Source organism: Myotis daubentonii, chromosome 3, assembly GCF_963259705.1.
Source record: "Myotis daubentonii chromosome 3, mMyoDau2.1, whole genome shotgun sequence".
NCBI classification, from domain to species: Eukaryota; Metazoa; Chordata; class Mammalia; order Chiroptera; family Vespertilionidae; genus Myotis; species Myotis daubentonii.
The window spans coordinates 206,963,722-206,976,662 of NC_081842.1; the positions used below are offsets into that span (position 1 = coordinate 206,963,722).

The window sequence follows — 12,941 nt, forward strand, 5'->3', positions numbered from 1 at the left end:
AAAAGATGGGCTAAGAGCTGTGTGTGTCCTGAGCCCTGATCCCACTGACCCCAGGATTCTCCACTTACAACCTGTGTGATTCTGAGCTGCTGGCAGCTCCTCTGCTGCACGGTCCCCTCCTAGGAAGGATGGTCAGGACCGACGGGGAAAGTGGTGGAGGACAGTTTCCATCTCCTCCTGTCCTCACCTGGAGGCCAGTCCGGCCTGGTCCCTCTCCGCCAGCACCCTAGGCCCACACCCTCTCTCCAGGCCAGCCCTCCCTACTAGGCTGGGGCAGGAGGTAACAGTTGTGCTTGACCTTCCCCACTCTGTGCCCAGAACAGTGCCTGACACCCAGTAGTTACTCACCAAATATTGTTGCTGAATAAATCTGTCTTTTGCTTACAGATGACCTGGGCAGTGGAGATGTGGGCAGTGGGGACTTCCAGATGGGTAAGTTGCTGGGCCATCCTATAGACTCCATCCTGTGCCTGGGAAAGCCCAGAGCAGGTCTGCCCAGCCACAGAGGCCCTATCTCTGGAACCCAGGGCCCTGCGGGTCTTTGGTCCTGCCGTGAAGGTGGCCTTGTACCTCCTAAGTGACAGGAAATACCTGGTTCTGTGATCAGGAGATGAGGCACATTCAGGGTGGTATGGCCAGAGATAAGAAATGCCCGGTTCTGATAGGGACTGGAAGCCAGCTGCTCAGCATTCAGAGCAAAACCCTCACTTCCCAGGGCAGCAGTGGGGACCTCAGGCAGGGTGGGCAGCCAGAGGGGCTCATGGCATAGGGCTGGCCAACAGAGCTGATTGGGGGTGGAGTGGGGTAGGGGGAGTCAGCCTCACCCGGGACATGGGAGGGAACCCTGCCTTAGGGTAGGTCGGCTCTGGGAAGCCAAGGGTTCCCAGTGGGGGAAGAGGGCTGGGCTTCATGGCGGGAAAGGAATCAGGAGCCTGTCAGCTGCCCACTCTGCCAGCACCCGAAGTGCCAGCCAGAGCAGGGGCTGGCCCAGCCCTGGGATGGGGGCTGAGAGTCCCTGCTTCCTCCCACCCTAGGATGCTGGGTAGAGAAGGGACTAGCTGGTCACAGGTCCCAGCAGCTCCCTAGAGTCCCCACTGACCTCTGGGAGCCAGTGCTGGGCACTCTGTGGTCAGAGCCAAAGATGGGGCTCGGCTCAGCCTGACCACTGGACAGTCCCCCACCACCCAGTGCTGCCCACACTGGCAGGCCTGGGGCGAGTCTGGCCTGGGCATCTCCAGGGGTGAGGTCGACTCCCTTCAGCTGGCATCTCAGAGGCATCCAGATTCCAGAGGGTGGCACCCTACCTAAGCCAATGCAAACAGGAGGGTTGGCCTGTGGGCAGAGTAGTCCTGACTGTGACCTCCCGGCACCTGGGACTCAGACACTGCCTGAAGCTTTTCCACGGGGAGGCCTCTGCCGGGCTAAGGATGCCTGGGAGCTGGAGTGGGTGTCATGTGGGCCCATGCACACAGCTCACATCCCAGAATGGCCTGTGCTGATGCGGCCCTGGGAGCTGCCTCTTGCCCAGCCAGGCCTGCAAGTGAAGGGCCTGGTCTGCTCCCCCCTGTCCACTCGGGGTATCTATAGCCCTCCCATGGGGCTGCCCACCGCAGCAGCTTTGCCCACTCTGAGTTGTTTACCAGCCCATCTCCCCCATGAGAAGCAGCTGTGAGGGCAAGAGAGGCCAGGGGTGGGACAAGGGTTGGGATGGGCAGTAGCAGCTGGGGAGGGCCCGAGAGTAGGGCCCCTTCCTTGTGGGTACGGCTGATCCGTGGGAAGATGTAGGGCTTTAGATCTTCTAGGCCCAAGCCCTGGCACCCGCCCGCTGCCTCTGGGGCAGCTCCATGCAGCTGGGCTGAATCTTCGCCTGGAAGGCAGCAGGTGTGTCTGGTTCCAGGGGCTCAGCGTGTGTGCTTCAGCCCTGCCCTCTCTGTGCTGCTGAGCGAGGGCCATGCTGACTGTGTTGGGGCCGTCCATGGCTGTGCCTCCTGCCTGGGCCCTGGGCCAACGCCAGACCCTGGAATGTAGCCCCAGAGATGGCACCTCCCCTCTCCTCTTCCCTCTGGCAGGGCTCTGCCCTCCGCCCTGTCCCCCCTCCCGTGTGCCCCTCCTTGACAGCCCCTGCCCACTTCCTCTCATCCAATTTCTTTCCATCTTCTGACCTGTCTCTTTGTCTTTCCTGTCTCCGTGTCTCTCCTGCTCCCCTCCTCCCCTGCCTGAGCTCTTTCCTACACTGTGCCTCATCCTTCTCTCTCACTCTGTGTTTTCTTCCTCGTCGGCTTGCCTCCTCTGCCCCCGTGTTTCTCTGTCTTTGCCTCATTTCCTTCTGCCTTTGTCTCACCTCTCTCTCATTCTCCCCCGCACTTTCTCCATGTCTCCGTCTGCATCTCTCTGTGTCTCTGTCTCCAAATCTCTGTGGTCCCCCCACCCCTTCCCCCCACCCCCGCCCCCGTCTGTTGTCTTCTTTCTCGCTTCATGTCTCTCTCTCCCTTTGGTCCTCTCCTCCTGCCTTGCTGTGTCTGCCCCTCCTCGTCTCCCTCTCTGCTGCTCCACTCTGCAGGCCCTGGGCCACCCCTGGGCCGCCCTGCCCTGTCTGGCATGATGGTCTCGGAGCCTGATGAGGCGTCTCCTCTCAGTAAGTGACTTGCCAGCCTGGTGGACTCGTTCTCTCTCTCCCTCCCCACCCTCTCTCCCAGCTCTCCCTTCTCCTTTTCCTTCCTCTTCTCTTCCTCCCCAGCTTGCACTTTGTCACACTGGAGGCTCAGAGGCGCCTCCCTCCAGGGTCTGGAGGCCAGGCCAGCCCCTGCCCTGCCCCAGCTGGCCCACCTTCTCCCCTGCCCTGCCCAGGATGCAGTTAGGCCCCATCTGGGCGCTCAGTCGGAACAAAGTGGGCTGGGCCTGCTGTTCTCCCATGGAGTACTGGTTGGGCAGGGATGGGTGTGGCAACCTCTGTGCGGGAAGACCCTAGAGTCTGGAGGCAACTTGTGTCCACCTGAGGACTGGCGATCCTGGGCCCACCTAAGGGACCAGGGCTGGGGTTCAGGGGCCTAGGTGTGTGGGGGAGTTCTGGTGAGCAGGGAGTGAGCATGGGGAGTAAGAGGGTAGACTGCATTGCACACCCCCACCTGGGTGCAAGGCAGCTCTGGGCCTCCTGTCCCTCCAGCCTCTGGCTCCGAGTGAGCTCTCCAGATGGGGTCAGAATGAGGACTAGGAGGGAGAGGGCTGGCATGGGCAGGCACCCAACGAGCACTCCCAGCTCTGGCAGCATGACCGCCTCCCAGCACCCTCAGCTCTGGAGGCTGGTTCCTGAAACAGACAGGCCTCACCTGCCCCAACCCTCAGGCACCGGCTGCAGGAACACATCCCAGGGTGGAAGAGGGAAGGGCTCGCCCTGACCTACCCTGGTTTGCAAAAAGCCGGGGGTGGGGTCAGGCTGGAGGGTCCATGCCCTTCCCAGGCCCTAGGAGAAAGGGGCTTTGTGGAGCGGTCACATTCCTGGGCAGAGGCCTGGCCTCCTCACCCTCGCCGTGCCGTGGGGCTGAGGCCAGGGGCCAGGGTGGGGGGGACTCTCAATGGACCTCTGTGCCCGCTCACAAGGGGCCTCTGTGGCCAAGCTCGTGGCTTCCATACTCCGGCCCCCAGAGCCCCACCCGCCTGCCCCCAGGAGTCCGGTCCGCCATGGTCCCTGTGGCTCCGAGCAGGCGGTGCTGCCCTCACAAGCACCCTCTCTTGGTGTAGAAGTTTAAGTTTACTCCTGTACCGGCCACCCCTGTCTGGGCTTGCTCAGCCTGAGCCTCAGAGGGACAGGGTCCTGGTTCTGGCGGCGTGTGCACCGATGGGCCTGACGGAGTGAAGAGGGAGGAGGACAGGCCTGTAGTTAGGATGCCACTTCCTCTGCCACCCACAGGCTGGTCTTCTGTCACCTCTCTGAGCCCACTTCTGCCTCAGGGACTCTGCAGCTGCTGTTCCCTCAGCCTGGAATGCTGTTCTCCCAGATACCTCCCCTTGGCTCACTACCTTCCTTCAAATATGCCCTTTGAGGAAAGGCCTTCCCTGGCCCCCCGGGGAGAGTAGCACCTACCTCCACGTCTTCCATGCTCACTTGTTTCATTTCCTTTCTCCTCCCACTGGACAGTGATCTCTGTGGCCAGAGGACTTGTCATTTGCGGAGTTCACTGCTAATGCCCTGCGCCTAGAACACCACCTGGCATACAGAAGGCCCTCAGTACAGATTTGTCAGAGCAATGCCTGCCCCCCTCAGATGGGAAGAAATAAAACCAAATCCATTCCTCCCGTTTGTTGTAAAGACCAGAGGGAATAGTTACAGCTAACTCCATGTAGCTCCTACTGTGTGCTAGACCCTGTTATAAGCACCTTACATTTGTTAACTTACTCTTCACAACTCTTACTCTGGGGTGGGCACTGCTATTACTCTCATTTTATGGAGGAGGGAACGGAGGCTCCGTGGAGGTAACTTTCTCAGGGTCTCGCTTTTAATCACTAAGCTACACTGCCTCTCATATAGGAATTGGTCGCAATATTGTGCACCTACTGTGTGCCAAGCTCTGTGCTAAGCACTTTGTACATATTTAAAACTCATTTGTAACTCATGTCAACTCAGTATTTATAATTTACACCAAGCATGTCAAACTCGAAATCTGCAGGCCGCATGCCTCGTCTATTTGGCCTGTGTTCGCCTTTGAGTTTGACATGCTTGGTTTATACCTTAATTCATGACATTGAGAATTAATGCATTAAAAAAATCTTGTCCTTAATAGGTGCTTAAGAAATGATTGGTGTATGTGTTTACGTACATACGTATGAGTCATTTGCAACTTATATTAACTTATATTTATAACTGCTATATGAATTCATTAACATTATGAGACGTAACGTGTATAAAATGTATAGTAGGTACTAAGAACAATAGGTGTATGTATCTGCTCACACCAATCTGATATGAATTGATTCAGCCATCACTTATTAGGCACCTCCCATGTGCTAGATGCACACACTGGGGATACAGGAATGAATGAGACCTGCAGTCTCCACACCCCCCTCAAGTTCACACTCTAGCAGTAGAGAGGGCAAGGTGACAACAGCGTCTGATTTTCTAGCCCGTTTTTCGTGCCAGGCACGGCATCTGAGCACACAGAGAGAAGGTTCATGTAAGCGTATCATTTATTCCCTACTGCTGCCCAAGGTGTTAATGCAATTAATGTCCCCAGTTGACTGAGGAAGCTCAGAGCGATGAGGTCTGAGATGTGGCTGACCTCAGAACCCATGATTTTTATGAAGACGCTCTGCGATCCACATGTATTCAGGCAGGACTGTGCAAGGTGGGGTAGAAGGTGCTCTGATGGAGAAGCAGAGAGCCTGCGAGAGCCCCAAGGAGGGGTCTCTAAACCAGCCAGGGTTGGAGGAGGTGATGGCTGAGCTGAGCCCTGAAGGGTGAGGAGGAATTGGCCAGGGAAGAGTGGGGAAACATTTGGGTCACTTGCAAGTAATTTCTGTACTAGGCCAGCCTCCTCTGGAAGCCACTTTTCTTGTTTAGCCTTCCTCTGAGCTGCCAGGGGTCTCCTCTTCTGCACCATCACCTGATTTCTGGATCAGACCACTTTCCCTATTAGTTGAAGCCCCTCACTCAAGGGTGGGGCCTCAGCTTTGACCCCTGGGCAGACCAGCCAGGGCCACTGTAGTATGTGCTGATAGGGGCCATGCTGGGCAGAGCTGGGCAGAGCTATAGACACCCAGGTGTCAGCCTCAGCAAGCGACCTCAGGGAACATCTCCCTGTTTCCACCTACGGCCCAACTGCCTGAGGCCACCACACAGTGACACACCTCTCCTCCCCTTTCTGCAGTTTATTTCCGAGCCCTGGTGAACTTCACCCGCTCCATCCACTACAGCTCTGAGCTGGAGGACGCAGGCTCCCAGGCTTTCCGAGAAGTATCCCAGGCTGTGGTAGACACGGTGAGGTGAAGGGGCTTTTGGGAGCTCGCCTGGTGGCAGTGGGCAGGACTGAGGGTGGGGTGAGGGCATCTGGAGGCTGACGGCGCTGTGTCCCTCCCCAGCTGGAGTCAGAGTACTTGAAGATTCCTGGAGACCAGATTGTCAGTGTGGTGTTCATCAAGTGAGAAGGGTGCCCTGGGGGCGGGTTGGGGGCTGGTGGGTAACCCGGAAGAAGCTGACAAAGATGGGGAGAAGCCTGGGTACTAGGAGGGGAGGCAGAAGAGGTCTAGTCAGGTGAATCTCTATTGGGGGAAATTCAGGAGTTAGTTGGGGGACAATTTGGACCTTACATGCCCTGCCTGGGCTACAGGGTGTCAGGAGATCAGGTCTAACTATCAGACAGGGACCAAGTGAGGAGCTGAGACCACAGGCATCTTTCTCACCCTGCTCCCCCGCCCCATGCCTGTCCCTAGGGAGCTGGATGGCTGGGTCTTCGTGGAGTTGGACGTGGGCTCCGAAGGAAACGCAGATGGGGCTCAGATTCAGGAGGTGCTGCAGTCGGTCATCTCCAGGGGCTCCATTGCCTCCTATACCACCTCTCCCCAGGGATTCCAGTTTCGACACCTGGGCACAGGTGAGCCCATCTTGCAGCCTGGGGTCACCTCCTCCAGTTTATCAGACTCATGTGGATCCCTTTTGAGTATCCCCCCCCCCCCCCCCGTGGGTTGTCTTAGCTTGGGCTTGCACACCACTAGGGACAGGGAGCTCACCACCTGATGGGTCTGCCCTATCAATCCTTATGCAGTCTTGTCTTGGGTTGAGCATAAATTGTTTCCTCTAACTTGTACCTATTAAACTCAATTTCTGTTCTCCATCTACCTCTATACATTGACAATAGGTAATCTTTTCCTCATACAGCACTTTCAGATCCAAAACACTTTTGTGTTTAATAATAACCAACAATTATTTACTGAGCACTGAATACATGCTAGGCACTCTGTAATGCCCTTATTTCCAGCCTCCCATTCAATCTTCACAATAATTCCTGTGAAATAGATTTTATACCTCCTGCTTTAGAGATGAGGGTTTTGAGGCCCAGAAAGGAAAAATGACTTGTCCAGATCCACATACACAAATAATGGAAAAGCAAGAACTTAAACCAAACCCTGTGTCTATGCCAGTCTTGCCAGAGTCTATGATAAGATGAGATGAGAAGCAGATGGGAAACTGAGGCTCAGAGAGAATAGGAAACTGGCCCGAAGTCACACAGCTGTTAGATACAAAGTCTGGGCCTTTGTCCTCTCATTGGCGCAGGGTTCTTTTTGCTGCACCCTGTCTTCTATTTTGAGTCCCCGAGTCTTTTCTTCTCTAGGCTAAACAGTTCCAGTTCATTCCTCAGAGGCTACGGGTCTCAGCTGTCTATTTTAGTCCCCTCTCCTGGGAAGACTCCAACATGTCACCCCCTCTGACTCAGTGGAACTCAGAACTGAACAAACTCCCTGTCATGGTGTAGCCCAATCAGGAAAATGCAGTGAAGCCATCACCTTCTCATTCTGCACAAAACTGTTACTTAATGTACCTGAAGGTCAGGTTTGCTCTGTTGGCACCCCCAGGCCCAGGTCTGAAGATTGCAAGGGGTCCAGCCTCTTCATTTTTCAATGAGTCTTCAGGGCTAGGGATGGTGGGATGGGCCTGGCCCAGCCCTGCAGCTCCCAGGTCCCAGGTCCCAGGGGGGATGGCTGCTGATCACCCCTTCCTTTCCAGCACAGACACCCCCGCCCCCCTTGGCCGCTGTGACACCAGGTGAGAGTGTAAGCTGGATCCAGGCCCAGCAGGGTAATAGGTGGAGGGGAAGGAAGGATGAGGGCAAGATGGCTGGGCATAGCCCACAAGCCACCCCTTCTCCTCTTCCTCTTTATCCTCACTGGGCCAGGTGTGGCCTGCCTGTGTGTGGTGTGGTGGTTGCATGTGTGTGGCATGTTAACTGCGTGTGAGCCTGTGCCACACGTATATCTCATGTGTGCTGTGGATGTGTCCACCATGTGCTCCTTGCCCTTGCTGAGTCTGCCCCAAACCACATGGCCTGACACAGGGCACCAAAGCCCACGCCCAGCTTGGCAGTGCCTGAGCTGTCCTTGACGCCTCCCATCAGCCTTCCGCCTGCCCCTCTGACTCCCTCCAACCCCACAGTGCCCCAGATCGCCAGAGTCTGCACGGAGACGGAGTTTGCCTGCCACAGCCACAATGAGTGTGTGGCCCTGGAGTATCGCTGTGACCGGAGGCCTGACTGCAGGGACATGTCTGATGAGCTCAATTGTGGTGAGGGGCTGCCTGGGGGCACAGTGGCCTGCAGATGCCAGGGAAAGGTCAGGATATGCCTGGGCCTGCAAGTCAATTGGGGTTGTGAGGGTTGGGTACAGGCAGAGGGGTCTGAGGGGGGTGGGCAGGGACATGGAAAGGTGATACCAGGGTCAGGGCCAGGGCACTGGGTGTGTGGGGCAGGGAGGGCCTGGGGAGTGTGGGGGGCAAGGGGTGAGGAGGAGTCACACCCCTGCCAATGCCAAGTGGGCTGTGTCCACAGAAGAGCCAGTTACAGAGCCAGTTCCAGAGCCCAGCTCCACGCCACCCCATCCGGCGGAGATTTTACCTATAACACCCCGGCCAGAGGCAACCACCACACGGCTACTTCCAGTCACCCCGGCTCCCCGTCCTGACAGGCCCTGTGGGCCCCACGAGACCACATGTCACAGTGGGCACTGCATCCCCAAAGACTATGTCTGTGATGGGCAAGAGGACTGCAAGGATGGCAGTGATGAGCTGGACTGTGGTGAGGACCGGGCAGGGATGGAGGGAGCGGGCTCGGGGTGGGGGACCTGGCCAGGGGCGGGCCTCTGGCTGAACCCTGCCTGGTTCACTCAGGCCCCACCCCGCCCTGCGAGCCCAACGAGTTCCCCTGTGCCAACGGGCACTGTGTCCTCAAGCTGTGGCGCTGTGATGGCGACTCTGACTGTGAGGACCACACCGATGAGGCCAACTGCCGTGAGTGTCCCAGGATCTGCCTGGCGTCCTTGCCCCGCCCCGGCCTAGTTCACCCCTGTTCTTTCCCTTCTTGGGTAGGTTTATTTACTCTCCCTGGCTGAGTGGTGAAGGCCCTGGGGACAAACTTTAGGGTTCATCTCTCTCTGACCCCAGCATTGAGAGCCCTTGGCTCTGAGCTGGTCTTTGTAGCAAGCAGTCTGGGCAGATTGCCCATGGTTAATGTCTCTTTCTTTCTTTTCTTTATTTTGTTACCATTAATCTTGTCTTTGTTATTTATGCTTGTGTGTGGGTCGGATGAGTGGCTGAAAGGGCTCAATATATACACCAGGGTGCCTTGCTCATGGCTTCCTTGATGTATGTGTGAGTCAAAGCATTCCCGTTATGGGCCTTGAGGGTTTTCACGTACAGCTGGTTCTGAGTTATTTGTTCCTTCATCATCCCAGCTCTTAATCCATCTGTCAATTCAACTGTCCATTGTCCATCTGTCCAGCATCCTTCTTTCCTCCCATCTATCTGCCCACCCTTTCATCCACCTATCCATCCACCATTGTCTAGCTGCAAAGCTCTTCATCTGTCTATCCACCTATCCAACATCCTCCTGTCCATCTCACCATCCATTCTATTATCCATCCATTCACTGTCCCTCTGTCCATCCATCCATTTGTTCAACATCCTTCCTCCCATCCATCTCTCCACTTATCATCCATCCGTTCATTGTCATCTTTCCCACTGCATCCACCTATTTGTTGTCTAAGAGCAGGGAAAGAGTCCAAGGAGTGGGGGCGCGGGGGTAGGGTAATGTGATGAGCTGTTTGATGGCCGCCTTGATGATGGTGACATTGTGGGCAGTATTGTGGCAGCAGTGCCCGGGCCTGGTCGGGGCATCTGTGTCACGTGGGCGAGATGAGAGAGTGACCCTGGGAACACCTGGGGAAGGTGGACAGGGTGGGGCTGTGGGCACAGGTCAGAATGGGACTGGTCCACCCTCTGCCCACACCACCTGCTCTGTCCCCCAGCTGCCAAGCACCCCGAGGACGTGTGTGAGCCCACGCAGTTCCGCTGTGTCTCCACAAACGAGTGCATCTCAGCCAGCTACCACTGTGATAAGGAGAGCGACTGTTCTGACCGCAGCGATGAGATTGGCTGCAGTGAGCAGGGAGCTGGGGGGCGAGATGGGGGCCCTGGGCTGGTTTCCACTGGCCCCTCTCTATAGTCTCAGCCTCAGCCCTCCTTCTGCCTGGCTCCTCTGATCCATCCCCTCCCTTCTTGTTTCTTTGCCCCTCACACCCCTCACATCTGCTCCTGTCTTCCAGTGCCTCCCCAGGTGGTGACCCCTCCCCAGGAGTTGATCCAGGCCTCCCGGGGCCAGACAGTAACCTTCACTTGTGTGGCCATCGGTGTCCCCACCCCCATCATCAACTGGCGACTCAACTGGGGCCACATCCCATCTCATACTAGGTTTGGCTCTGGGCCTGGGTTGGGGGCTGGGGATGTAGAGGAGGCTGGGCCAATGGCCCAGGCCTGACCCTGCCTCTGTCTCGGGACCCATCAGGGTGACAGTGACCAGTGAGGGAGGCCGAGGCACGCTGACCATTCGAGACGTGAAGGAGGCAGATCAGGGTGCCTACACCTGCGAGGCCATGAATGCCCAAGGCATGGTGTTCGGCATTCCTGACGGTGTCCTGGAGCTCATTCCTCAGCGAGGTACCACCATCCGACTGGAGGGCACGGGCATGGGGGTGAGCCAGGGCTGCCTGCCTGGGGCCTGCTGCAGCCCACCCCTATGCCGCCCAGCAGGACCCTGCGCCGATGGGCACTTCTACCTGGAGCACAGCGCCTCCTGCCTGCCCTGCTTCTGCTTTGGGGTTACCAACGTGTGCCAGAGCAGCCGCCGCTTCCGAGACCAGATCCGGCTGCGCTTTGACCAGCCTGATGACTTCAAGGGTGCGTTGGTGGGTGGGTGGGCACTATGGGGGGTGGGAGGCAGACACCAGGCTCCAGCGGGCTTAGAGGGAGGGAAGACATGGGGGAGAGCAGCACTGGGAAGGGATACAAGGTTGTTGAAGAAATGCCGAGTCCTGTGAGAAAAGCATTTCAGGGGGAAAACAAACATTTTTAGGAAAAGCCAAATCCACACTTGACATTTGCCTGCTTCAGGTTATAAAGAGGATGGGCTCTGGCATCAGATTCCTGGTTCAAAATCCTGGCTCTGGGCCTTACTGCCTGTGTACCCTTGGTCAATCCTATCTTGTGTCTCAGTTTTCTCATCTACAAAATGGGAAGAAAATAATAACTCCCCCCCCCCCCAGGTAGTTGTAATGACTTAATGGGCTAATACATGTCAGCCTCTCAGAATAGCACTTGGTCCATGACAAGTGCCCAGTAAGTATTCCCTACTGCCTTCCTGATCCTGACGGATTGAGAGGTGTCATTGTCCCCAGAGCATTCAGCCCAGGACTGAGCTCCAGCTGCACCAAAGTACTGCCTGTGTGACTTTGGCCAAGTCTCTTGGCTTCTCTGGGCCTGTTTTCCCAAACATAAAGGCAGGCAGCTGGGCTCAGTTCTCTTGCTTTGAGAGGCAGAATGGCATGGGCCCAGACATCAGACAGACCTGGGTTCAAGTCCCAGCTTTGTCATTTAGCACCTGACATCAGCCAGCCCTTCATCTCATTACCTCCAGCACAGAAGGTTAAGTGCAAGTGGAAGGCTTAGGGCCTCACACAGTAAGCACTCCACAGATGTTGCCTATTACGTCCCTTTGTTGGTTGAGGAACCTCAGTGACTTATCAAATGTAATCACCTCCCAAAGTTGTTCCCCTGGTATATTTAGACCAATAATGGCCATGGGCACCATTTCACAAGCACTCGATTGGCACTGTGGTTTGACTCACACAGTCGTTGGGTGGCTAATAGTCCTGGCAAGGTTGCGGCTGTTGATACTGTTCTCAGATGAGGACCTTGAAGCTCTTAGAGCAGCGGTTCTCAACCTGTGGGTCGCGACCCCTTTGGCAGTCGAACGACCCTTTCACAGGGGTCGCCTAAGACCATCCTGCATATCAGATATTTACATTACGATTCATAACAGTAGCAACGTTACAGTTATGAAGTAGCAATGAAAATAATTTTATGGTTGGGTCACAACATGAGGAATTGTATTTAAAGGGCCAGAAGGTTGAGAACCACTGTCTTAGAGGTTGTGTGGCGGGGGGCGGAGGGGTGGGGGTCACACAGCTGTTTTAGAGATCTGTCTGATTGGAATCAGGATGGTCAAGGTGGGTAGGGAATTCCAGAGTGAGTAGGTGGCCTGAACGTGGATGGTGACCAGGATGGCGGAGAGCCTAAAAACATCCCGGGAGGGAGGGCCAGAGGGAGGGAGGGAGGGAGGCAGGCGTGGGGCAGTGTAGCCTGGTCTTGGGGGAGGTGCTGGGCTCCTCATGGTGGCTGGGGCACATTTAGGGTCAAGGGGAAAAGCTATTGCAGATGTAGACAGATACAGAAGCAGGGTAAAGAACTGTCTGAGAGTCACGTCCAGACTTGGGAGGGACTGCCTTTGGAAGTAATGAGCTCCCCATCCCTTAGAGCTGTCCAGTGTGGTAGTCACTAGCCACCTGTAGCTATTTAAATCTAAATAAATTAATTCAGATCCTCCGTCACTCTAGCCACATGTGGGTAGTTGCCAGCATATTGGGAAGTACAGATAGAGGGTATTTCCATCATCACAGAATGTTCTCTTGGATGGTTGGTGCTACCTTAGAGGGCTGGAGAGAATTCCTGTGTGTGTAGGAGAGGGTTAGATTAGATGACCTGTTGCAGTTAGAGCCGCAACAGCCAACCATCCAACAGCAGTAATAACAGCGAGCTGTTTTTTGAGCACTTCCTCTGCGTCACACTTTGTTTTAAGCATTTTATATCAGTCTGCTCATTTTATCTTCCTAATAACCCTTTCAGGCAA

The 12,941-nt window shown here is 55.9% G+C and overlaps 1 protein-coding gene across 9 annotated transcripts in view; it reads left to right on the forward strand.

Moving 5' to 3' along the window:
• Nucleotides 1-12,941, forward strand: part of HSPG2 (heparan sulfate proteoglycan 2) — a 100,794-nt gene that overhangs the window by 34,239 nt on the left and 53,614 nt on the right. For 8 of the 9 annotated variants that reach the window (XM_059690894.1, XM_059690893.1, XM_059690895.1 and 5 more), the window contains exons 3-13: nucleotides 388-432; nucleotides 5,862-5,971; nucleotides 6,073-6,131; nucleotides 6,424-6,584; nucleotides 8,141-8,269; nucleotides 8,532-8,777; nucleotides 8,870-8,989; nucleotides 10,006-10,137; nucleotides 10,303-10,447; nucleotides 10,542-10,693; nucleotides 10,787-10,933. In XM_059690894.1, the coding sequence (XP_059546877.1) occupies nucleotides 388-432; nucleotides 5,862-5,971; nucleotides 6,073-6,131; nucleotides 6,424-6,584; nucleotides 8,141-8,269; nucleotides 8,532-8,777; nucleotides 8,870-8,989; nucleotides 10,006-10,137; nucleotides 10,303-10,447; nucleotides 10,542-10,693; nucleotides 10,787-10,933 (1,446 nt within the window). The remainder of the gene's footprint in view (nucleotides 1-387; nucleotides 433-5,861; nucleotides 5,972-6,072; nucleotides 6,132-6,423; nucleotides 6,585-8,140; nucleotides 8,270-8,531; nucleotides 8,778-8,869; nucleotides 8,990-10,005; nucleotides 10,138-10,302; nucleotides 10,448-10,541; nucleotides 10,694-10,786; nucleotides 10,934-12,941) is intronic. The other variant, XM_059690891.1, reaches the window with a different exon arrangement.